Here is a 25,384-nt window from a genome sequence, read left to right as displayed (position 1 = left end):
ACTGGACAGCCATATGCAATAGAAGGAAACTGAACCACTAGCTTACACCAACACAAAAATTAACTCAAAATGGATTAAAGACTTGAACATAAGACCTGAAACTATAAAACTCCTAGAAGAAAACATAGGCGGTAAGCTCCTTGACATCCGCGTTGGCTTTTTGAATTTGACAACAAAAGCAAAAATAAACAAGTGGGCCTACATCCCACTTGCACAGCAAAGGAAGAAGCTTCTGCACAGCAAAGGAAACCATCAACAAAATGAAAAGGCAACCTACAGAATGGGAGAAAATATTTGTAAATCATGTATCTGATGAGGGGTTAATATCCAAAAAAAATATATATATATATATATATATATATATATATATATATATATATATATATAAGAACTCATACAACTCAATAGCAAAAAAACCCCACAGTCTGATTTTAAAAATGGGCAGAAAATCTGAAACAACATTTTTCTTTTTTTTTTTCCTTTTTGCGTTATGTGGGCCTCTCACTGTTGTGGCCTCTCCCGTTGCGGAGCACAGGCTCCGGATGCACAGGCCCAGCGGCCATGGCTCACGGGCCCAGCCGCTCCGCGGCATATGGGATCCTCCCAGACCGGGGCACGAACCCGTATCCCCTGCATCGGCAGGCGGACTCTCAACCACTGCGCCACCAGGGAGGCCCCTGAAACAACATTTTTCAAAAAAGATACACAGATGGCCAACATGTTCATGAAAAGTTTCTCACTCACTAATCATCAGGGAAATGCAAATCAAAACCACAATGAGATATCACCTCACACCTCTTAGAATGGCTATCATCAAAAAGACAAAAGATAACAAGTGTTATGAGGGCATGGGCAAAAGGGAAGCTTTTTATACTGTTGGTGGGAATGCAAATTGGTGCGGCCACTACAGAAAATAGTATTAAGGCTCCTAAAAAAAATTAAAACTAGAACTGCCACATGATGTGGTAATCCCACTTCTGGGTGTGTATCCAAAGGAAATGAAATCAGTATCTTGAAGAGATATATGCACTCCCATGTTTATTGCAGCACTGTTCACAACAGTCAAGATGTGGAAACAACCTAAGTGTCCACTGGTGGATGAATGGATAAATAAAACATGGGAATATAATGTACAGCATGGTGACTATAGTTAATAATACTGTATTCCATATTGGAAAGTTGCTAAGAGAGTAGATTTTTAAAGTTCTGATCACAAGAAAAAAAAATTGTAACTATACATGGTGACAGATGTTAAATAGACTTATTGTGGTGATTATTTTGCAATATATACAAATATCAACTTATTATGTTGTACAACTGAAAATAATGCAATGTTATGTGTCAATTATACTGCAATAAAAAAATTAAAAACCAATGACACAACCCTAAAATTTACTATTAATTCAAGTGTGACTTTTTAACCCTCAAAGAAGAAAAGAATATCTGAGAGTTTTATGGAGATGACTTTATCCCTACTAAGATTTATCTCTACATGAAATATAATAGGACATATGGATGGTTGATTCTAATGGAATAGTCAATCCCAACTAAACAGCTGTTTAAGGATTTACGGTCATCCATCCTCACTCTAGACCTAAGTAAGAAAGGTTGTCTCTATTTTGCATCAGCATAGATGCCAGGTCTGATTCTGCTTTTGCTTATTGGCACTCAGCTTCTATTGTACTTGAACTAAAACTAGGATGCTGAGGTCTATACACAGCTATCACAACTCACTGTCTGGGTCATAACACTTCCAATAGAAGGCTGTTTCATCTACATTGAAAATTTGTTGTTTAGTGTAGCCACCATCATTAATGATCTTAGCTAACTCATCTGGATAACTTGCTGCAGCTTCTGCACCAGCACTTAACTGCTTTACCTTGCACTTTTATGTTAAGAAGACGGCTTCTTTTCTTAAACCGCATGAACCAACCTCTGCTAGCTTCAGACTTTTCTTCTGCAGCTTCCTCATTTCTCTCAGCTTTCATAGAATTGAAGAGAGTTAGGGCCTTGCTTTGGATTAGGCTTTGGCTTAAGAGAATATTGTGGCTGGTGTGATCTTCTATCCAGACCACTAAAACTTTCTTCCTATCAGCAATAAGGCTGTTTTGCTTTCTTATCATTTGTGTGTTCACTGGAGTAGCACTTTTAATTTCCTTCAAGAACTTTTCCTTTGCATTCACATCTTGGCTGTTTGGCACAAGAGACCTAGCTTTTGGCCCATTTTGGCTTTTGACATGCCTCCCTCACTAAGCTTAATCATTCCTAGTTTTTGATTTAAAGTGAGAGATACGTGACTTTTCCTTCACTTGAAAACTTAGAGGTCATTGTAGGGTTATTAATTGGTTTAATTTCAATATTGTTGTGTCTCAGGGAATATGGAGGCCTGAGGAGAGGGAAAGAAACAGAGGAATGGCCAGTTGGTGGAACAGTCAGAACACACACAACTTTTATTAGGATTACTGTCTTATACGGGTGTGGTTCCTGGTGCCCCAAAGCAATTACAATATTAACATCAAAGATCACTGCTCACAGATCACTACAACAGATATATTAATAATGAAAAAGGTTGAAATATTGCAAAAATTACCAAAATGTGACACAGAGACAGGAAGTAAGCAAATGCTTCTGGAAAAATGGCACCAAATAGACCTCTTTACACAGCGTTGCCACAAACCTTCAACTTGTAAAAAATGCAGTATCTATGAAGCACAACAAAGTAAAGTGCGATAAAATGAGGTAAGCCTGTATGTGCCAATTACTGTTTTGGGAGCTTTACACATATGTAATTATTATTTATTATCCTCATTGATGGATAAGGCATTCAAGTACAGAGACGTTAAGAAGTTATTCCAAAGTAGGCTGAACCCCAGGCAGACTGGATCCAAAGTCTAAGATCATAATCATCACTACCTCTTTTTAATAGATATTAGGACAAGTTGAAACTGGGCTTAAAGAACACTAATCTTTGGTATCCTTGGTGGATTATAATTATTTTTTCTATGAATACAAAGTTAAGCTATTACTATTTTAACTAACCATGTGATTATTTTAGAAGAAACATGTAACCTTTAAGTTGTTCTTAGAAAATAGCTAAAAGTAATGATGAAGAGAGCAAAAAGAAGGAAAAATTCCATTTTCTAATAAAATTGAGACAAAATTTTCACCTGTGAAGTGGAATTTCACTGAGTCTGGGAGACCTGAAAGAAGAGAAGAGAGAAAATCAGTATACTAAACATTTTGGGGCCAGAAATAGATGGGAAAGGTACAAAATATAGGGCAGAGGTTAGAAAAGTAAAAGACATTTTAACCTACATTATTATGACTTAAGGAGAGATCACCATGTTGTTTGTTAATGTTATGTTGACTTTAATGGTGCCAACACTAATTTTAAGTAACAAAAAGAACCACAGACTGGAATAATTTTATATCACATCAGTTAGAGTGATTTATAATACATTCATTCAGATCCCATTTTACCAGCACATAAAATCCTACAAATCGGTGAATGTGGGTGATGTCGTATATCACTGACAAGGCTTTCTGGTGGGTCAATTCCATTGTAGAATATAGTGATGCCTGGGACACTGATTTACACACTGTAACAGTGTAAGAGATTTATCTCATGGCATTTATCCCGTAGATTATACAGGATAGGAGTCTGCGCTCTCTCAAAAGGCTCTAGGAACACAGGCGAGCATAGTGGATTCGGAAATAACCTCAACCAGGGCTGACATGTTTTCTTTCCCTTTAAGCCCAGGATAACCTGAGTTTCTTGTAAAGTAGGTCTTGTAAAGTTGGGGTTAGAGGACCATGAACATTTTCACTGGCTGTGAGTTATCCAGTTAGTAAACACTGGGGATACTCTTAGAGAAGAGGTCTATCCCAGTGCTTAGGGATTTTTCAATCTAATTGAGGAGTTCATTATTTTCTAGACAATTGCATGTATAATGGCATATTAAATAATGGCAAATATTACTTTAAATGTTTGCCATACTTGAAAACATAACTAAAATTATTCAACCCGTGTTCAGCTCACCATAAGAAATCACCAACTGTTCTGTATGATTAAAGCTACTATATAAAAATAATACTCTATATTAATCATGTTATGTGACACATACATCTTAAAGATCATAAAGAAACAGGCTTAAAGATTTTTAGAATCGTTCCAAAGCACAGAAATATTTAGGGGTAGGGACTTAAAACTCAGCAGCTTTGAATACTGGGTCAAGGGGAGACATAATGGGTGGCAAGGATTAAGGCTATCTTGGCTTAATGGAAGGGCACACACTTGCTAGAATTAGAAATGTAGTTATTCTTTTCCTCAATCTTTTCTTTAAAAAAGATGTCTTCATCAAATACTGGTTTTAATCCCGAAGGTCGCCTACATGGGACCTTCCATGAAGTATGGCAGGATCCTTCTCACTAGCTTCCCCTCATCCACATGCCCATCTGTCCTGGCTTCGTCCTCAAATCACTCCCATCACTGCAGTCAAAGAGATCCTTATGAAAAGGCATCCTCTTATATCTTAAAACCTCCACCAGGTTCTTATTGTTCTTGGGATAAGGCTCCAAATCCCTGCAGTCTCACAGTGGCCTTAAGGTCTGCCCTCTGTCTCTCCCTCCAGGCCCATCCCCACTCTGTTCAACCCTCCACATTCCAGACACAATGACTTTTTTCAGTGCCTAGAATATCACATTCTCTCCCTCCCAGGGCCTCTGCACAGGGGCATGTGCCCTTCCTTCAGGAATGTTCTCCCAATGATCCCAACACACACACTTAGCCTAGTTAGCTTCTACCCACCCCTCTTCTGTCAATATCTCCCTGGGGCAGCCTCCAGTGGACCCTCAGTCTAGGTCAGTCTTGTTACATCCAATTCCACCACTGAACATTCTTCCTTCTTTTTAGAGCTCTTATCTCAGCCTGCAATTAAACATTCATTACTGGGATTATTGATCAAATTCTGTCTCTATACCTAGGATCCCCAAACTCGCCAAGACCAGGATTCCTGCCTCTTTTTGCTCACCACTAGATCTCCAAGGCCCATTCGGGCCTTGCCATACAGGAGGCACAAAGTAAGGCTTTATTCAAAGTATGCCCTGAAGAACCACAAGGCGTGGTTGTAGAATATAGTACCTTGGGTGCCTCAAAATAGAGAAAAAAAGCATTACCAGCAAAGGAGAAGGCCATGATCTCCTGGAGGTGGGGGGCTGCAGTGGGGGGACGGTACATGATTTTGCCCTGGTTAATGTCTTCCTGGGTGAAATACCGGATGGGAGAGTGAGGCTGGTTCCTGTGTTCGATGATGCCTAGGAGGAAGAGAGACGGCATGAGCAATCAACAGTAATTCTGACGGCTGACTGAATGATCAGAGCCATAAAGCTGCCTCTCCCACTGGTGGAAGTCTTTTATCCTTCAGGCACAATTGCTCTCAGGTTGTTCTTGGTATACTATTCTTCAGGTATTCAAGAAAAGGGCAAATCTGAAACCCGGATACTCTTGACTAGGTCTCATTGACCATAAACAATAGTAAGATGCAAACTACTGCCCCCTAATGTAGCTTAGGCCTGGGAATTCTGAAGGCATAGACACTGTACCATAATTATGAGATTCTCTCAATTGAGTTTAAGTTCAAAGGTCAAGGTCACTACAAAAACGGCACAGGCTGGTCTCCTGGTGAGGCTGTAAAGATTTTTTTCAATCTACCCTCTTTCCTTCAGAAACTCCTTAGTCTCTATGATGACCTTTGGCAATAGTAACATGGATCTTGATTGTTCTAAGATCTGGATTTGCAATTATCACTAAGTTATAAATGTTTTAGGGGCTGCAGATTTGCCTGTCATTTCTAAATTCTGCAGGTACAGAACTGATGCTATGATCATCTTTCATGTCCTGCTTACTCTGTAAAAGGAGGACGCTAATTCAGCTTCTGAGGGACTGACAGACCTACAGCCATTCAGGCTGCTGGTCTGAAAGAACATCTCCACCCTAGCAATGTAGGGAGGACGACTCTAGCTATGGCTTAGCAGATTAAAAAAGAAGATGGATGACTTTTAGTCTTTTAATTTCTTTGGACTTTATCAAAAGGGAAATGAAATTTAATTTCTCCTTGGGAGAAACTGATAATGTGAAAAGCTCATAGCTAAGGCAGTGGTTGGTCTTGGGAGAGCAGCCTCAGAGACAGAGCAGAAGTGTCTTCGTAGAAGCTGATCTCCTCACTGTGAGGCACACACACATCTCTCTGGCCACAGGCTTGGTAGCTGAGCCCAAAGTTAAGGGATCTGAAGGCTGGGGACTGATGGCCAGGGCCCACCTCTCCTCTAATTGTAGTTCCACATTTCCATGCTCCTGTACGAGAGCACGGAACTGTGTGCTGACACATGTTTGTCACGATGGGAATTCCAGAGTTGTGAAGCATTTGACGTGACAGATACTAAATGGTCTTCTGGGTCAGTATCTCCTTAAGGAGAACACTTGCACATTCTCACAATTAGGAAGTTTCCTTCCCCTTCGTTTGGGTGACTGGTAATACTACTGTAAACGTATTTGGGTTTTTGAAGCTCACAGGGTATTAATATGTAGGAGCACTATGTAAATGTACAGAAGTCATAAACAGCATTTATTACCTTGGTTAAAAAAAAAAGAGGAGGAGGGGCTTCCCTGGTGGCACAGTGGTTGAGAGTCTGCCTGTCGATGCAGGGAACATGGGTTCGTGACCCGGTCCGGGAAGATCCCACATGCCGCGGAGCGGCTGGGCCCGTGAGCCATGACCGCTGAGCCTGCGTGTCCGGAGCCTGTGCTCCGCAACGGGAGAGGCCACAACAGTGAGAGGCCCGCGTACCGCAAAAAAAAAAAAAAAAAGAGGAGGAGAGACTTATCCATGCGGGGGAGAAACTGAATATGTGTGGCTCAGCCCCCACCGGGCTCTCTGGCGGAGCTCCTTGTCCTTAGCGCATGCTCATTCTGGTCCACTCGCCTATCAGAACCTCACCAGGGCAGGCCCTGTTCCTACAGGCAGTGCGTGGGTCTGTCCAGTTCTGCCTGTGCGTGGGAGGGGAACTCATCCAGTGATGAAGTTATGTGCACACTATGTTCTCCAGTACAGCTCTGTCAGTACCAAAGCTGACACATTCACCTCCATCTGTCCAGCCACAGTGTCTCCCTCTCAACTCAGAGGACAGGAACAGAGGTGATGAATAATCATTACTCCTTAAATCCTCAACAAGTAGAAGCAGACAGAATTCCAGAGCTTTTAAGCCTGGTCAACAAGTAGAAGACAATAGCACCACTCAAAAGATCATTTACTGCACGCCTTACCTTGACTTGGATGCAAAGGTAGAGTGATATTATATATTATCTTTCCACTTGATCTCTCAGAGTTTACAAAGGAGAGAGAATGAGGCTGAATCACAGTCAGGCCGTCCTCCCGAGCCTACACAAAGTTTAAGAGAGAAGAAGAGAAAATAGTGTGACGAAAACAAAAGGCAGAGGCAAAAACAAACCTCATTTAAAAAAAAAAAATCAACTTACTCTGTTAGTCCCATTTAGCAAAATTTTCTCTGAGAGTTCAAAAGAAGGATCTGGTCTCCTTGCAGATTCGTCCCGGCTGACCCTTCTCTCCCCTGCCCTTGGCCCCCTGGGTTTATGTTGGTGCATGCTGTGTGTGTCCCAATATGATCACTTCTCCCTAGTTGGAACTCACAGTGGTACATGTTTGGAAATGAGCCATCACAGCTGGCTATCCTACTATTCACAGCTGGGTCCCTACAGCTCTGATCCTCTAATTTAACGGGCTAAGATTATATCTGGTGAGAATTTCTCCCACCCCCACCCAGCTCACTAGTGGGAACTGTGATGCATTTCTTTTCTTTTTTTAACTTTGATGCTTTCAAATGGCTAAAGATGAACTCACCTCAAATGCCAAAGAGGCTCACCACTTGAATTCAGAGATTTAAGAATTGTGTGTTTATTACAGCTTATAACAATAGTCAATATTTCTCTTCATCTCCATTGTACTATTCAAAAGAACTAGATACTGCTTTTTGCTTCTAGCTTTCAGGACCCAATGAACTAGTCAAGTGAAATTAATCTGAAGGCCAATGTGTGTGCAGCTTTCACAATCCATTCACCTGTGTGTGTTCACAACCCGTTAACAGTTGACAACATTAAAAAAAAAGGAGAGATTCAGAATTCCATGACCAGACCTAACAGAGATTTGGGGACAGCAGCAAAAACACAGAGTGGGGAGGAGAAAATGGAAAAGGAGTGTGAGAACGGTCCCCTTGCCTGGGTCACACATGCCGATAATAAAACAGAACAAAAATATCCGCTCATGGCAGACTCTTCCGAACTGACCCTTTAAGAGTTAGAGTTTGACATGCTCTCCTGCTCTTTCAAGCTCTGCTACTTTCAGAAGGAATTTCCCATTTAGGGAAGGATTGAGTAGGGCCCAGTAATTCTCATGGAGGAGGGTGTGGTGTTCTTCCTTTTACCAATGAAAAGACTGAACATTACAGTTGCTTCGTAATTGTCCCCAAGGCATACTCGCCCTGGGAGAGGCAGCATTTGCAGGTTAGGACAACCCCCCATTTCAGGTCATTGCTCAGGTCTGGAATGTAATGAGCAAGGAAAATCAGAATTGCAAATAGCAGCTGGTCTCTCACCCTAAAATAAAACAGGTTAGGACAACAAAAGAAAAATGTATGACCTATGTAAGGTGTTTACAGCCCATGCATGCGTGCATACATCTATAAATGTGTACACGTGTGGGCACAGATACACGGACAAAAAGTGCAGGGTGAGTACATTGTTCAGTACTGTTTGCCACCTTTTAATCTCAAACCATCAGGATATCTTAAAATTCTCAAAGTATTATGGGATATTTTCGAAAATTTAGATGTCCCTAAAACAATAAAGTGGTAAGAAAAAAGAATTATCATGGACCTAGGACGACAGAAAAGGGAAATGTGTTCTAGCCAAGAAAACAGATGTTTTATTACAGAACTTGTTGATACTATTTCTTTACTAATAGAAATAGACACTAAGCAGAAAAGGCAAGGACTTGATTCTCTGAAGAAAGCAATATTGAGGTTGAGCTATATCAAAGTATAATCAGTTTTAATATTGGCTATTTGAAATGTTCAATATTTATCAATTAAACAGTAAGAAATGAGAGACTAAAGTTAACGGAAATCATTATAGAAGACACTTTTTTTTAATTAAACTATCTGTCAACAAAGGAAGATTATAGAATAACGGTTTCTGTAATGCCCATATTACCTCTGAATACAACCAGAATCCAACCACTCCTCCCCATGACATTGCTACCATCCTGCTGGGAGCCACATTCTCTCACCTGGATTACCATGACGGCCTCCCAGCTGCTCTCTTGCCCTCCCCCAACAGTCTATTTCAGCACAGCAGCCAGCATGATGCCTTTAAAAAGGACATTAGACCTCTACTCAACATCCTGCAATAGCTCTCCATGTTACTCAGAATCTAAAGTCCCTACAATGGCCTGTGAGGTGGACATGATCCAGAATCTGCTCCACCCCCATCTGCACACTTAGCACATCTGTGAATTCATGCATGTGAATTCATGCAGATTCCTCTGGCTTCCACTTACTTTGATCCAGCCATACTGCCTTCCTTGCTGTTCCTTGAATATCTAGGCATGCTCCTACCTTGATACCTCTAAATGAATGGTTCCCTGGGCCTGGAATGCTCTTTCCTCAGGTATCTGTACAGCTATCTCTCTTACCTTCTGCAAGTTTTTCTTTAAATGTCATTGTCTTAAGGTAACCCACACTGACCACCTTATTTAAAATTACAACCTAAGTCTCCCCTGTTACACTTCCAATCTTCTTGGCCCTGATCTACTTTTTGTTTTATCATAGTACTTCTCACTAACATGCTATATGTGAGTTGTTTATTTATTTTGTTTATAACTTATTGTCTATTCCCCTCCCCCAAGAGAATGTAAACTCCATGAGAACATGAATTTTTGTTTGTTCATGGACCCCACTCACCGAGCACACGGCACATGGAAGTGCTCGATAAAAATTTGTTGAATGAATGAAAAAATATTATTATGAAAAAAATTAAGCTAGTAATAAAAATACTTTAAAAAACAACTTCATCGATAATTTTTTAAGAATATTTTTTCATTGTATTTCAATGTCATCTAAAGAATTAGAGAGGCAAACATTTGAACACTTAAGATATAGCAAAGTGTGCATGACTAACATCTTTAAACTTCCAGGTCAGAATTTATAAACAACATTACCATTTCACCCTCCATTAAAAACAAAAGAATTTCCTATGTTGACTGTCATTCGATCAAAGCAGCAAAGCCCATGGTGGGCCTGAGAAATCACACACCCATGAATGATGAGATGAGATAAGTAAAATGAAGGTCCTACAGTCTTCTCACATGGTTTAGTTAGGACAAAAAAAATAATTCATATATCCATGTATTCAACACATTTAATTAATTCATATAATCATGTACTAAATTTTTAGTAAGAACCTACTATGTGCAAGGTACCAGGCAAAAAGCTGTAGAAGATACAAGATGAATCAGATATAGACCTTTTCCTCAAGGAATTTCACTTTTCAGTGGGGGAAACTCATAAATAGCTCTAAGGTAGAAAATGCTAAGTAGTGTGAAAGGCTCAGATAAAGCACAACAGTAATTCCAAGGATAACAAAACATTTCCAGAGACTGCAGATAATAATTCTACTAGTATCTGAAATGTCTCAAGAGAAAACATAGACACAGACACCCTAGCCATAAAACAAATACAGCAGGCCCAGGCTTGAGTCCATATCACAAAAAGATCAGCTGTTCTAACTGGATCCCTGCTAGCCTCAATAACAATGGTTTTAAGAGAACTCTTGCTACAGCAATCACTCTGGAAGCAAATGAAACCAGGAAAGAAAGGCCTTTTCCTCAAGTGGTGACCTTGGGCAAGCCAATCCTGAGGACCGCAATCACTTAGAAAAGGAAATAATCTATCTTCTTTCACATTAAGAGATAACAGAATTTATTTCCCCTTTAAGAGAGGACTTGGAAATATGATATTTAAAGTGTGTGTGTGTGTGTGTACCCATATAATTAATTTGTTTGAATTCGAAGGTCATACAAGAAGATATTATTAGCCATGTGAAAGTAGGCCTGAAAATATTCACTTAGTCAACAAATATTTACTAAGCAACTATTTTATATAAGGCATTGTGCTAGATGCTGAGGAAGATACCAAGATTAATAAATCAAAGATTTTGCCCTTAAGGATCTTCTAAGTCAAATAGTGGATGATTACTTGGAGAACTGGGAGTTGATGTGAAACTGTTAACTTACTTGAAGAATCTGACACTATCTATGCTGTGATATGCACGTCTTCAGTTCCCCTTGCCCAAATTTGATATATATTCTAAATGTACACATCTCACACATGTTTATATATATGATATATGTGTATACATATCTTATATATATATGCATATCTATAATTCTGATGAGCACTACAAACTAAACCGTAAGATCCCATTTAAAGGATCTTAGATTTGCTGAATAACAGAATTACAGAAATGCCACAGAACAAATTTTCATTTAGGCAGGTATTTGATTATATTGCTTCTCATTCTGTGCAATCTTCCTGGGGAATCTCAGTGATTTCTGAGGATTTAACCACTACCAACCATTAATGATTCTCAAAGGTTTATCACTCACCTTGAATAGCTACTGATCTTCTACCTGCCCTTAATATGCACGCCCTTTACAAGCACATCCCAGACCGAATGCATCATGCCTTCCACCCCTCCCCCTCCCCCTCAAGTCCTCATACATTCCCCATCTCAATGAATGGCATCTCTGTATGCTCAGAAACTGGGGTGCTTCGCCCTCTTCCATATCTAATTGAGCACTGTCTCTAAATATCTCTAATCTCCTCCTAACTTTTTTTTTTACCACCTTAACCACTTTTAAGTGTACAGTACAGTAGTGTTAACTAGATGCACGTTGTTGTACAACAGATTTCCAGATTGTTTTCCTCTTGCAAAACTGAAACGCTATTGAATAACAATTCCTCTTTTCTCTCTCCACACCCCACCCATTCCCCACAGGGGCAACCACCGTTCTACTTTCTGTTTGTAAGAGTTTGACTAGCTCATATAAGTGGAATCCTGCATTATCTGTCTTTTTGTGACTGGCTTATTTCATTTAGGACAATATCCTTAAGGTTCATTCATACTGTAGCATATGACAGGATTTCCTTTTTTTAAAGGTTGGATAATATTCAGTGGTTGTATATACCACATTTTCTTTATCCACTTATCTGTCAAAGGACATTTAGGTTGCTTCCATCTCTTGGCTATTATGAATAATGCTGCAATGAACATGAGGGTACGAGTATCTCTTCAAGATCTCACCAACTCTTAATCCTTATTGCCACTGCATGACCTTCATGCCACCAACCTTTCTTGTTCTAGGTGACTTCAGTAGCCTATTTCTTGGCCTCCTTGCTCCCTGTCTGGCCCCATCTGGGGTGTTCTCTACCCTGAAGCCAAAATGACCTTCTCAAATTGGGAATCTGAGCATGCCACCTCTCTTCTGTATCCTACTTGCCCTAACAGCCTTTCTGGACAAAATGGAATCTCCTTCATCTTATCTTAAGGTCCTCCGTGATCTCTCATTTCTTCTTTCCTCTTCACCTAAAGATTTATGCTCCAGCCAGCTGAACTCTCCATCATTCCTCAAACATGTTATGTTCTCCTGTGTCTCCATCTTCTTTTCAAATGCTGCTCCTCTGCCTGGAATGAACTTCCCCCTATTTCTCATCTAGATAAGAGGGTCTGCAAGTGCAGTGAGCAGAGCAGTAGCAACAGCATCACCTGGGAACCTGTTAGAAACTCAAATTATCAGCCCTATACCAGACCTACTGAATTGGAAAACTCTGGGGTGGGCTCCAGCAATCTGTGAATTAACAAGCCCTATAGGTGACCCTAATGCAGGCTGAAGTTTGAGGCCCTGATTTAGAGATAATATTCACTTCAACCAGCTTGGTTCACCTTCTAGAGGACGCCTTCCTTGACCCCTCCTATGCCTTGCTGGACTAGGTGCCCTGCTATCTGCTTCCATGCCATGTCTCTGTCATGACATTTATTACTGTATTGTCACTGTTTATTTATTTTCTTGTGTCCCTTTTTAGACTCTAAGTCTAAAATAGACTAATAGAGACTGTATTACATGATCACTGAATCTCCAATGTCTTCCACAGAACTTGGCATAAATTAGGGGCCCGAAAGTGTGCAAGACTGAATAACTGAATGATTGGAGAGGTAGACTCCTACCCTTAAACATCTATATGAATATACTATGTATGAATTTAGCATATGTATTCACAATGTGTTTACCAAATATGTACAAAACTTATGTGCTTAGATGAGTCCAACTCATTGAATCGAGAATGTGCTTTTGTCACATTTTACAGTATGTATGTCTTACAGTAATGGCCCTAATTAATGTCAAAAGAAATATAAACTGTGTATATTTTAAGGAATGAAAGAGTAGCCTGATCACATTTTACAGTAGACTAACCTTTGTGATACCCTAAATTACACAGGACAGACCTAATTTACAAACATGCAACCTGAGACCCTCAAGGTTAAGTATGTTGAAAGGTTTCTAGAGGTTCTCAGCAAAAGAGCGGGAGTGATGCCATCCTCATGGCTCCTGGCCCATTTTTTTTCCCTCTAAAGTCAAAATAACATCACATTAGCATTCGGCAAGAAATGTGTATGCACATTTTTCTTTACACTTTAGAGAAAATTCTGGTCCAAGCTCCTCCAGTCAGAATGATGAATTATAGACTTTATAGTGTTCCTGAATTATGGTTTCTTTAAATTACAGTTTACAGTGGAAATGCCGATAGCATGTATCCATTAAAAACTTTGCTTCCCCTTTTATGTCTCTGTCAAGCCCCAGACCCATAATTTCTAAAACTCTACCTGCTGTCTTTGTTGCAGCTCAGGAGTGCTACACCACTTTGGAGTGTAATTACGTGGGCGCTAACTAGAATGTGGATCCATGATGATTAATTTACAAGGACTTAATGTGCTTGTGGCTGTGTCTAGAAGAGGGGTTCTGGCATTACATGCCCCATAGATTTAGGATTACAGTGGAACTGCTAATTGTCTGAACTAAACGCCATGTACTAATTTAGCTCTCACCTTGCTCCAAACCTTTCCATGTGTCCACACTCCTTCCCACACAGCGTACAAGCTCCTCTGTGATCTAGCTCGCAAAACCCCACAGGCTCACCACTCCCTTTCAGCCTCTCTCATCTTCCAGTCTCACTGAACTGTTCGCAATTTTCCCAACAATCATATTGCCTCTCCCCTCTGGGTCTTTGCATGTGTTGTTTTTATGCCTGGTGATGCTCTTTGCCATCACCCCACTATTCTTTCCAACCTGCCTCCCAAACCTTCACTTGGATATCTGCTACTTATCTTTCTGGAGTCAACACAGACATCACTTTCTCCAGGAAACTTTTATAATAGAAAGGAAACTACTAACAGGACTTCTAAAACAGAATAGCAGCTTATCCAGCTAGATGGAACTCTAACTGGCTGAATAATTATACCCAAATAGTAATCATTAAATGGATATAAGCCTGAAATTCCTTCCAGGTACTCAAGGAATGGTTCTGTGACTGTCTGGAATGCTGTAAAAGGGCTCAGCAGCAATGGATGGGAGGCTGGAGTGGATTCCCTCTAACCTTCCTTTCACTCCGGGAATTTTAAGTTTCTTCTTTCAAGTCAATGAGAAACGACTTCACAGGGCTGGTATTTTTGACCCCAGAGCCTGTGTTCTGAGCCAAGCATTCCGTCACATCCCATCAACCCCCCTCCTCCAAGCAGAAAGCATGAGCCCTGCCACCCAACTCACGGTCATGTGGAGAGATGCTTCTGGAGAGCGTTTGGGTGCTTCTGGAGTCTGGGGTAAGATGGCGATGTTGAACATGCGGCTCTCCAAATGGGCATGAGCCTCCGTGGCACTGGACACCTGCAAAGACACAGCACACTGGTGAGCTTCTGGTGGGCAGAATATGTTTGCCTGTGCTTATTTTTTCCCTTTTGAACCATCTGTCTTTGAATTCTGTATGCTCCTGTATTACAATTTTCATTCTGCTCTTCATATTTTAAGATTTATTTTTTTACTGATTATAAAAATGATACATAAGCATTTTAGGCAATTGTGAAGTTGCAAGAAGGTATAAATAAGGAATAAGAATCATCTAGAATTTCACTACCTAGAAATAGTCATTACTAATATATCGCTGCATTTCAGTTTAATCTCTTTTCCATTCATATGTGAAACTATATACAATTGTATATTCTAAATGTTTACTTAACACAATACTATGATATTTTGCTATACCATTAAACATTATTGAAAACATAATTTTGATAGCTACATAGTGTCTCATGATGAGCACACACAACACATTATATCAATATACGTGATGTTTATTTCACTTTAGTCTTTACCCAGCACAGATATCTACACCTAGATTATAAATGACAAATCCCAGCCTCATCACTGCAAGGCAAGATTAAGAACATTTACAACTAGGGTAGTGGTCATAAAATCAACTTTTTCCTGCTTCAGAAATGCTGAAAAATGATGCTTTTCTCATGCAGCCTCTCCCTCTCCTCAGTGCTACCTCGCTGTTCCCTTCAACTCGTCTTCCTTCCGTTGTCTGCTCCTTAGGCTTGTTAGAAGAATTGCTAAGGCCCGTGTGGCCATGTGGAGTTGCGTTAGTTCCATGTGAGAGGGGGCAGTGTTCTGTAAATCCTGAGAAAAAGGCAGGAATAGCAGCCCTTTCTCTATGTCTTCTAAAGTTACACCCTCCAGGAAAACTGTCTTCTCTGTACCTTGATCACATCAGGCGCCTGGAGCTCAAGCCTCAGAATATCAACTTGTTTCCAAGGAGGCATCTTATAGTGTCACCATAAATAATATTAACAACCACTGCTATCACTCACTGAACATTTATCATGGGCTCGGCACTGTGTTAGCTACTTTTCAAAAGTTTTCTTACTAAATACCCATCAAGTAGATATTATTATCTCCTTTTTTACAGATGAGGAAACTGAAGGTCAAAAAGTTAAGGTGTCAAGGTCACATAGCCAACAAGGGTCAGTATTTAAAACCAGGTCAGCAGGTTTGTGACCTTCCTACTGATCACAATGACTCCAGTTGGAAGCTTTAGGAAATCAGGAAAGGGGAAGATATGTTCTCCTATCTCTTGAAGAAAAGGAATGGAACTCTGCAGGAAGTGAGAGGTGAGCAGATTACCAAGCAACGGACTCAGTTCTAGCTTCCCTAGCAAAAACATGGGTGTAAAATATGTTGGTCTTTTTCAAATTACATCCCCTGAGGCTATGTCAACGTGATCTGAATATGCCAAAACCAGGGCTCCTTCCCCTGCCAAAAATGTGCCTGTTTTCTTCTCACTATGCCATGCTCTAATTTTTTAATACCACTTGCATTACACAAATTCCAAGTCTTAGCTGCAAAGTAACAGATGGGCTGCATTGATGGCTCATGACAGCACATCAACATTAAAACGAAATTAAATCCATGCAACTCATTGTATTGCATTTTCTGCTTTAAAGAAAATAAAAAAGAAGGGACATGAGAGAATCATTAGAACGGCATCTTTTTAAAGTAGTCTAAAATCCTAAGAGACACTAAAATGATGAATGGGGAAAGCTGCTAACCATTTATTTTAGCACGTAGCTACAGTGTCTGTGTCATTTCACGTCAAAATATGAGATAAGCCTATCAAACCATGAGATTTTAAAAACAAACACACCAAAACCTTCACATCCAAGAGAAAATGATCCCAGAGAGTTGTTTCATACTTGCAGTAAAGATGCTGTCAGTGTTCAAAATGTACTTTTTGAAATGCTTCAGAGGGGGTTCACAAATTATGTAAGAAAACTGAGGTTGTTACTTCATAATAACTCCTTGTTTTAACCAAAAATAATTGCTACTCTTCTTTCTTACCAGACACGATTCTGAATGACTTTGGGCTATAGGGTTTTATTTTAAAATCCACTTCCAAAGGATGATATGCTGTCACTACTGAGGATATTCTAAAGAATATCCCACAGATTTTGAAGGAGATTTCAGGTAGGAGTTCTAAACACATTTTGAGCAGAATGTGTGAAGACCCTCCAAAGGGAATCACTTTCTAATAATGATGCTTTTAGAGTCTTAAACTCTAGCGAATTTGTTCACAAAAATCAGTAGCTTTTGCTATTTTATAATAACCCACTTAGCAACCAGCTTGCAAAAACAATCAAATATCATTTTAGCAGGTGCTGAGAATCACTTTCCAGGGAAATGCTCCATACGGATAATGTACTTCATACTGATGAAGGCAAAGGCAGATCTGAGGATTCTAGTTTGTTGAGGTGACTTCTTTTGATTGAGGTCTTTGCTTCCATTCTGACTCATTATTTGAGGACTGTTGAGTCCCCAGGTGCTAAAATTGAAAAATTAACTTGGGCAAAGGGCACATAATGTTTACTCACTCGTTGGACATTCAGTTCAGTGTGCTCAGTATAATCTCATTTTAACTGTTTCCAGGTTTATTTCAACTAGCTCTCTGGGGAAGCACACTTTTTACACAATATAAATTAGTCAGACAATGAAGATGTACACACCAGGCATCAGGAGCAGAATGGATGATAATTTTAACAAGGTGAGCTATCGTGGTAGTTTATCCCCTACTGGATTCCTAGACAAAGGGAATGGCTCAGACTTAGAGGGATTGTGATGTTGCTTTGGCTGATCCCCATGAGGGCTTCTTTATATTTTCCCTGACACTTCCCCAAAATCTTTTCTGTATCTATGCTTAAATGCTCTTTCTCATTCATACTTCCTCATTCCTTTGTGTTTCTGTTCCATTATTTATTTCCAAATTATCCTTGACAGAGGTTTGTCTAATTTTATGGGTCTTTCCAAAGATTCAGGTATTGTACTTATTTACTAATTCTAGCATCTTATAATTAGTCAATTCATCTTTTACCTCTATAAATGCCTTCCTTTCACTTTTCTTTGGCTTCTCTGTGGTTCTCCAGCTTCTTTTTTTTTTTTTTTTTTTTTGCGGTATGCGGGCCTCTCACTGTTGTGGCCTCTCCCGTTGCGGAGCACAGGCTCCGGATGCACAGGCCCAGCGGCCATGGCTCACGGGCCCAGCCGCTCCGCGGCATATGGGATCCTCCCAGACCGGGGCACGAACCCGTATCCCCTGCATCGGCAGGCGGACTCTCAACCACTGCGCCACCAGGGAGGCCCTCTCCAGCTTCTTTTTTTTTTTTTTTTTTTTTTCCTCTCCAGCTTCTTGAGTTGAATATTTAGTCCATTAATTTTCATGCTTTTCTGTTCAATAATAAGAGCTTAAGGCCATCGATTTTCTTCCAAGTATTACTTTGTCCACGTCATTTAAGTTCTGATAAGTTGTTTCCTCCTGATCAATATTTCTTAATAGTTTGCCATTTTGATTTCCATTTAGAACTAGTAATTATTAAGGAATTCCAAATGGTTTGATTTTTTTTTGCCCTTTTATTATTAATTTCTAATTGTACTTCATAGTAGTCAGGGAATGTGCCCAGAATAATTTCTTGTTCTTTAATTTATTGAGAGAATAAATTAAACCAACCTTATAGTCTGGTTGCCTCAGTTGGCTCAGGCTACTCTAACAAAAATACCATAGACTGGGTGGCTTATAAACAATAGAAATTTATTTCTCACAGCTCTGGAGGCTAGAAGTCTGAGATCAAGGTGCCAGTATGATTGGGTTCTAGTGAGGGCCCTCTTCTGGGTTGTGGACTGCCAACTTTTCACTGTTTCCCTGTGGCAGACAGCAGAGAGGGGGAGCAAGCACGCTTATGACTCTTGTAAGTATGCTAATCCCATTCATGAGGGCACAACCCTCATGACCTCATCTAATTCTAATCAAAGGCTTCACCTCCATATACCATCATGTGGAGGGGTAGGATTTCAACATATGAACTTTGGTGGGACACAAACATCCAGTCTACAGCACTGGTATTTGACCAATCTCCTTAAATGGTAGTCACACACCCTTGCACGGTAACAGGCAGTATTCTAAATGCTTTATATGTATTAACTCATTAAATCCTTACAGTAATGCTATTTTACAGATGAGGAAACTGAAGCACAAGGATTTTGCCCAAGTAATTTTCCCAAAGCTAGTACATGGCAGAAGTGAAACAGGAACCCAATGGGTTTGGCTGTTCAGTCCATGACCTTATCATAAGATGGTAAGTGTTCCAAAAACATTTGAAAAAAGAAAATAAGATTTTTTTCTCCATGTGGTATTTTAACATTTTGAAAACACTTTTTTCCAAACACTTTAGCCATTATCTATTATATACCTCTTTGTTGTAGAATGACTCTGCTTGGAGAGACACCCAGAAGGCTGAATTGACAGATTAAAAAAAAAATTTCTCAATGTTACTAGTTACATTTTTTTCTTCTCCCAAATGTGACTTGCAGGCAATCACAGAAAATAACCTGAGTTGTTTATAAATAAGGGTGATGGTTTTCATCAGACTATCCAGACATCAGAAGATTCAGGAAGCAGAGAGTACCTGAAAGTGGAAGGAGTCGCTCTGGGCTGGGAGCCCTGAGTGCCGGTACCACACGATGCCTTCGTTGATGTCTTGCTGGGTGAACGTGCTGGTGGGAGTTGCTGTCCTCCCATCAGGAAGGTGCTGCCCTTCATCTGCAGGGCTGTCTGCAGGCATATTAAACACAAGGACCACCTCCCCTAGGAAAGCCACACAGTTAGTGAGGACCCCTGGGAAAAGTAAAGGTAAATCAGAGCTCTCGTCTCCTTTTCTACCACTTTTTTTTTTTAACAGAAAAGATATGATGTGCTTCTTTATTTTTATCCAAGGTGAAGGACAAGATATTAACACAGAATTCAACAGATATCATAAAATCCACCTCTAGACATAAAACTCCCAGTCTTTCAATTAAAAGAGCTAAAAGCCATTCGAGGGCAATTCATGTATGAAGTTACTGACTTTTATCTATTAAAATTATATAAGGAGACCGAAAGAGTCATGAGCACTGCAAATACTGGGCATTGAATGGATTCATTTCTACCCACAGCTGTCTATGAACAGAAAATGTGTTCCAACCAGGAAATTTTTGGGTGTAAACACAAGGGGAAATTAGAAAAAATTCAGAAAAAATCATCCTTGGAAGAGTTCTATATAATGAAAATAAAAATAGCTAACACTTGAATGCATATGACAGGTGCTGCATGAAGCACTTTACATAGTGGTTCAAACCCAGTTCCACCACATCAAGCTGGGTGAGCTTACTTAGGTATTATAAGTCTCTGTTCCTCATTGGTAAAATGAGAATAATAGTACATACTTCACAGGTGCTTAAGAAGAATGTTGGTTATCCTTATTATGTTATTTAATCCTTCTGAAGATGCTATTATCATCCCTATTTTAAAGACAAAGTTCTTTATGCTCAGAGAAGTTCAATAAATTGTTTGAGGTCACGCAAGTCCAAAGTGGAGGAGCTGGGATTTGAATCTGAAGCTCATTTTCCTGGTCATGAAACTCTGTTACCCGTCATGGTTATTTTATGTTCACAGACCAACAATTACCTTGATAAATAACTGATCATGTTTTTTCCTCCTTCATTTTCTAAACTTTATTAGAATTGAAGCAATGAAATCTAAATCTAAACATCACCACCAACACCACATATCTGTTTCTATTGCTTATTCTTAACCTGAAGCTACTATTTTCTTAAAGTGAGATTGAAAATACAAAGGTGTTATAGAAACAATCAAAATTTCCCAAGGAGAATATGCCTTCAAGTGAAGACCAAGGAGAAGAATGGATGAACTGCTAAAAACAGAAGCCACGTTCTCATGAAAATGCATCTAACAATAAATCTGAAAGAAGTCTCTCTACTGCTCAGTAGTAAGAGGGAGAGAAGAATGTGTGTGTATGAGAGAGAGAAAGAAAGAGAGAGAAGCTGCATACATCTTTTTTTTTTTTTTTTGCGGTACGTGGGCCTCTCACTGTTGTGGCCTCTCCTGTTGCGGAGCACAGGCTCCGGATGTGCAGGCTCAGAGGCCATGGCTCACGGGCCCAGCCGCTCCGCGGCATGTGGGATCCTCCCAGACGGAGGCACGAACCCGTGTCCCCTGCATCGGCAGGCGGACTCTCAACCACTGCGCCACCAGGGAAGCCCCATACATCTTTTAAATGTTCTGTAGGATGATACCCAGATCTTAGTGCCCTAGACATATCAGGCAATTGATAGTGCACTTTGATTACCCCAGAGAAATTTGTTCTCTTATTCAAAGGAAATACTCATTCTAATATTTATATGCACTAAATTCAAGTTAAAAATGCACATAATATCCTGGATAGTGATGAAATACTGAAGCAATAGAAAAACATCAATATTCTTCTTAAAATAATCATGTGTAGAATCAACTCACTCCAGTTTCTTTCTTGTACTGTTTCTCATTTATACCTAAATCACCAATTCCATTACCCATCTCTCCCTGGTTCAACTTCTGTTCATAAGATCCTGCTAATAAACATGCTTTCCCAGGATGTGGACTGTTTATGAATGTGAGTAGTTGCAAAATCGTCTGAAAGGAGATTTCCACAGTGAAAATGTAGAGAGTAGAAAAATAGAAAACATTCAAATGACAATTTCCTGGCTATTCTGCTTTATAATAGGAAAGCAAAGCAGAATTTTCCTAACAAGTCCTAATGAAATAAACCTATTTTTCAGATAAAAAAAAAAACCCATTGCGATACTATGCAAAGTAACAGGAATCATAGGATGCTGGTTAATCCCATTAATTTCAACTCAGTAAACAGTCAGTGAACACCTGTTAAGGGCTAGCTACTGTGGTTAGCCCTTTGGGGTGGGGGACTCAAAGATCAGTAAGATGCAGTTCCTTCCCCTTGAGATCAGCCCCATAAGCAACTGGGAGTCTCTGTGAGATTTTCAGTAGGTTAATGGCACGAACTGATTTAGAACACAGAATATATGCGAAAGTTCTGTTAAAGGGGCTAGACTTTATTTTATAAAAATGATAACAATAGTGGCTAACAATTATGTGGACAGTTTGGTCAACTATAAGTCTGCTGTAAAATCCAGATGAGAGATGGGAACCTGAACTAAAGCAACAGAGGTAAGATTGGAAACACATAAACAGATACAAGAATCATTGAGGAAGTGGAAGCAACAGAACTTGACAAATGTGGCTGTAAAGGGTAAGAAAGAGGGAAGAATCAGATGATCACCTATTAGGTTGGGTGATGTGTAGGGAAGCGATGCCACAAATGGGATGAGCTGGTAGAAGAAAAGATGAAGAGTTAGAGTTCAGCACTGGGTATGATGAATACAGGGTACCTTTGTGCCAAGCCCATGGAATAGACAGAGAGAAATACCAATATTTTGTAGGGTTCACTCCATCGAGGTGAGAGCTTTTGCATAATACCTCACCTCTGCTTTTATCATAGTGTGACAAAATCAAGGAGATGACTCTTTAAATATATGAAAATCCAGGTTTAAAAAACAGTCCAGGCTTAAAAAACAGAAAATAACATCTACTAGTGATTTCCTTTGTACTGAACTCAATATTTTAACCAAGAAACTTTATGGGAAAATGTAATAGGTATTAAGAATTAGAATCTTGAGATTTCCCTGGTGGCACAGTGGTTAGGAATCCACCTGCTAATGCAGGGGACACGGGGTCGATCCCTGGTCCAGGAAGATCCCACATGCCGTGGAGCAACTAAGCCTGTGCGCCATGACTACTGAGCCTGCACTCTAGAGCCTGCGTGCCACAACTACTGAGCCTGCACTCTAGAGCCCGCATGCCACAATTACTGAGGCTGTGCGCTGCAACTACTGAAGCCTGTGCGCCTAGAGCCTGTGCTCTGCAACAAGAGAAGCCACCACAATGAGGAGCCCCTGCACCTCAATGAAGAGTAGCCCCCGCTCTCGGCAACTAGAGAAAGCCCGCGCAGCAATGAAGACCCAACGCAGCCAAAAAAATGAAAATAAAAAAAGTTTTGCGTTAAGTGGGCTTCTCATTCCCACCTCCTTTTTCACTCTTGAATGGTTCCTAAGGGTAATGCGACTTGATTGTTACCAGTAGGGACCTCTGAACACACAGAAATAGGATTATGTTCATAGGAAGAAGTTAATTAAGAGAGTTATAGTAGGAAAGGGTCACAATCAGGCTTACTTACATGGCATTTATCAAGCTGAAATGGCTTTAAAAAATCACTTAATTCCGCATTGTTCTATTTAATACTTAAATGGAATATTGGGATATTGGGCTATCTTTAGGAAATTTAACTTTTTGACTTTTAATGCTCAAGACAAAGGTAAATAATTTAATACATCAAACCAGTCAAAGGTTTTTAGAGCTGAAAAGGACTTAAACATTGTCTAGCTTAAAATCAGTGGGTGAAATATGGCAAAGTTGAATAAGGTCTGTGAACTAATTAATAGAATTGTATCAATGCTAATTTCCTGGTGTTGATTATTGTCCTATGATTATGTAAGATGTTAACAATGGAGGAAGCTGGATAAAGGATATTCAAGAGCTCTTTGTACTATTTTTGCAACTTTTCAGTAAGTCTAAAATTATTTTAAAATAAAAAGTTAAAAACTTATCTAGCTTCATCTTTCAAAGAAACTTATGGCTCAAGGGGGTCCACCTGCCTTCCTCAAGGTTACGCAACTATAATAAATGACAGCCCAGCTAGACTGACTGTTTTATAATTCTATAAATTCTTGATTAGATTATGCTTTTCAATGCCTTTGTGGACTCTGTACTTATTTTTAAATAGTACAAAAGTTAATTTTTTCCTCACCACAGAAAATATACAATTAAAAAAATCTGATAAACCTGAGGAAAAACAGATTGTTATTTCTCTGCTATTTGTCACGCCAAGCAATTTTAATGAATATATTTTTCATTTTCAGGTGATTATTTCTTTTAAAAAATCTACCTGCCTGTTGTTTTTATTTTTATAACATTTTGTCATCTCCTTACAGTTTCGATCCCTTCTTTTGTGTCTTTAAATCTTTTTAAATATGCTTATTTCATAGTTTTTGTAAGCTTGTTCCTTCATTTGAAACCTTGGGGTTTTAATCTTCTTGTTTGTTTTAGTTATGGTACTATAGATTGTTTCTTCATATGTTCTGTAATTCTGAATTCTGAGTTAATCTTCAGTGGTTTTTTTTTTTTTTTTTTTTTTTTTTTTTCTTTTTGCGGTATGCGGGCCTCTCACTGTCGTGGCCTCTCCCGTTGCGGAGCACAGGCTCCGGATGCGCAGGCCCAGCGGCCATGGCTCACGGGCCCAGCCGCTCCGCGGCATATGGGATCCTCCCAGACCGGGGCACGAACCCGTATCCCCTGCATCGGCAGGCGGACTCTCAACCACTGCGCCACCAGGGAGGCCCTCTTCAGTGGTTTTATCTGTGAGAATCTTGTGTGGTCTGGAGTTAAGGGTGGACATTCCACAGCAGTTTCTACTAGTTTCTGCAAGGAACCCAGGAAGTATCTTTGGCCTGAGGTCAATTTTCATATTAATGCCTCAGCTTTGGGTTTCTCAGACTATGCACACAGTATAACTTGACCTTGGATCTTCAGGAGAAACAGGCCTGAATTTCTGAATTCTCAGCAGACTCTTTTTGCTCCCTCTGAGCCCTGAGAAACACAGGTAAATTTCTTTGCCATCTCTCTGTGCTAGTGAGCTTGTTGTCTTAATTCCAACTTTCTGTCTCTGCACGGGCATTAAATCCCAAGCTCCCAGGTTACTGAGACACACACAACCCCTCAGGCAAGCTATGCCATCAGCTCCTGCCCAGACTGGCTTTCAGTTCCTTCTCTGTGTCTGGCACTTGGAGATTTCTCTGTATTCTTGGGAGGTCAGCTATGAGTGCCTTATAGCTCTGAATCTCTTTTATCCATCATTTCTAGGTGATGATGATGGGTTATCATACTCTACTATCTTGCTAGAAGTGGAAGTAACAATGGAGATCTTGAGAAATGTTTTTATGTAAAGTCTTTTCTTAAAAAGAAAGTCTCAAGAAGTGCGGTGATGTTCTGGGCGGGACACAAGGTGGAGTTTGAAAGCCTGAGCTTTGACATTGTATTGACATATTATTAGCCAGGTGACTTTTAATAAGTTACTTTCTCTGTAAAATGAAGTTGTTTTAAAACTTAAATTTTAGGTTTAACTATACTATGTTTACATTACTTAGCATAC

The 25,384-nt window shown here is 39.8% G+C and overlaps 1 protein-coding gene across 1 annotated transcript in view; it reads right to left on the bottom strand.

Moving 5' to 3' along the window:
* Window positions 1-25,384, bottom strand: part of FRAS1 (Fraser extracellular matrix complex subunit 1) — a 446,975-nt gene that overhangs the window by 108,407 nt on the left and 313,184 nt on the right. Inside the window, exons 31-35 of the mRNA XM_060093094.1 lie at window positions 19,694-19,872; window positions 14,952-15,068; window positions 7,322-7,436; window positions 5,176-5,313; window positions 3,168-3,200 (exon numbers count right to left, since the gene is read on the bottom strand). Coding sequence (XP_059949077.1) covers window positions 3,168-3,200; window positions 5,176-5,313; window positions 7,322-7,436; window positions 14,952-15,068; window positions 19,694-19,872 — 582 coding nt within the window. The remainder of the gene's footprint in view (window positions 1-3,167; window positions 3,201-5,175; window positions 5,314-7,321; window positions 7,437-14,951; window positions 15,069-19,693; window positions 19,873-25,384) is intronic.

This window comes from Mesoplodon densirostris, chromosome 1, assembly GCF_025265405.1.
Source record: "Mesoplodon densirostris isolate mMesDen1 chromosome 1, mMesDen1 primary haplotype, whole genome shotgun sequence".
NCBI classification, from domain to species: Eukaryota; Metazoa; Chordata; class Mammalia; order Artiodactyla; family Ziphiidae; genus Mesoplodon; species Mesoplodon densirostris.
This window is presented reverse-complemented; position numbering and strand designations above follow the sequence as displayed.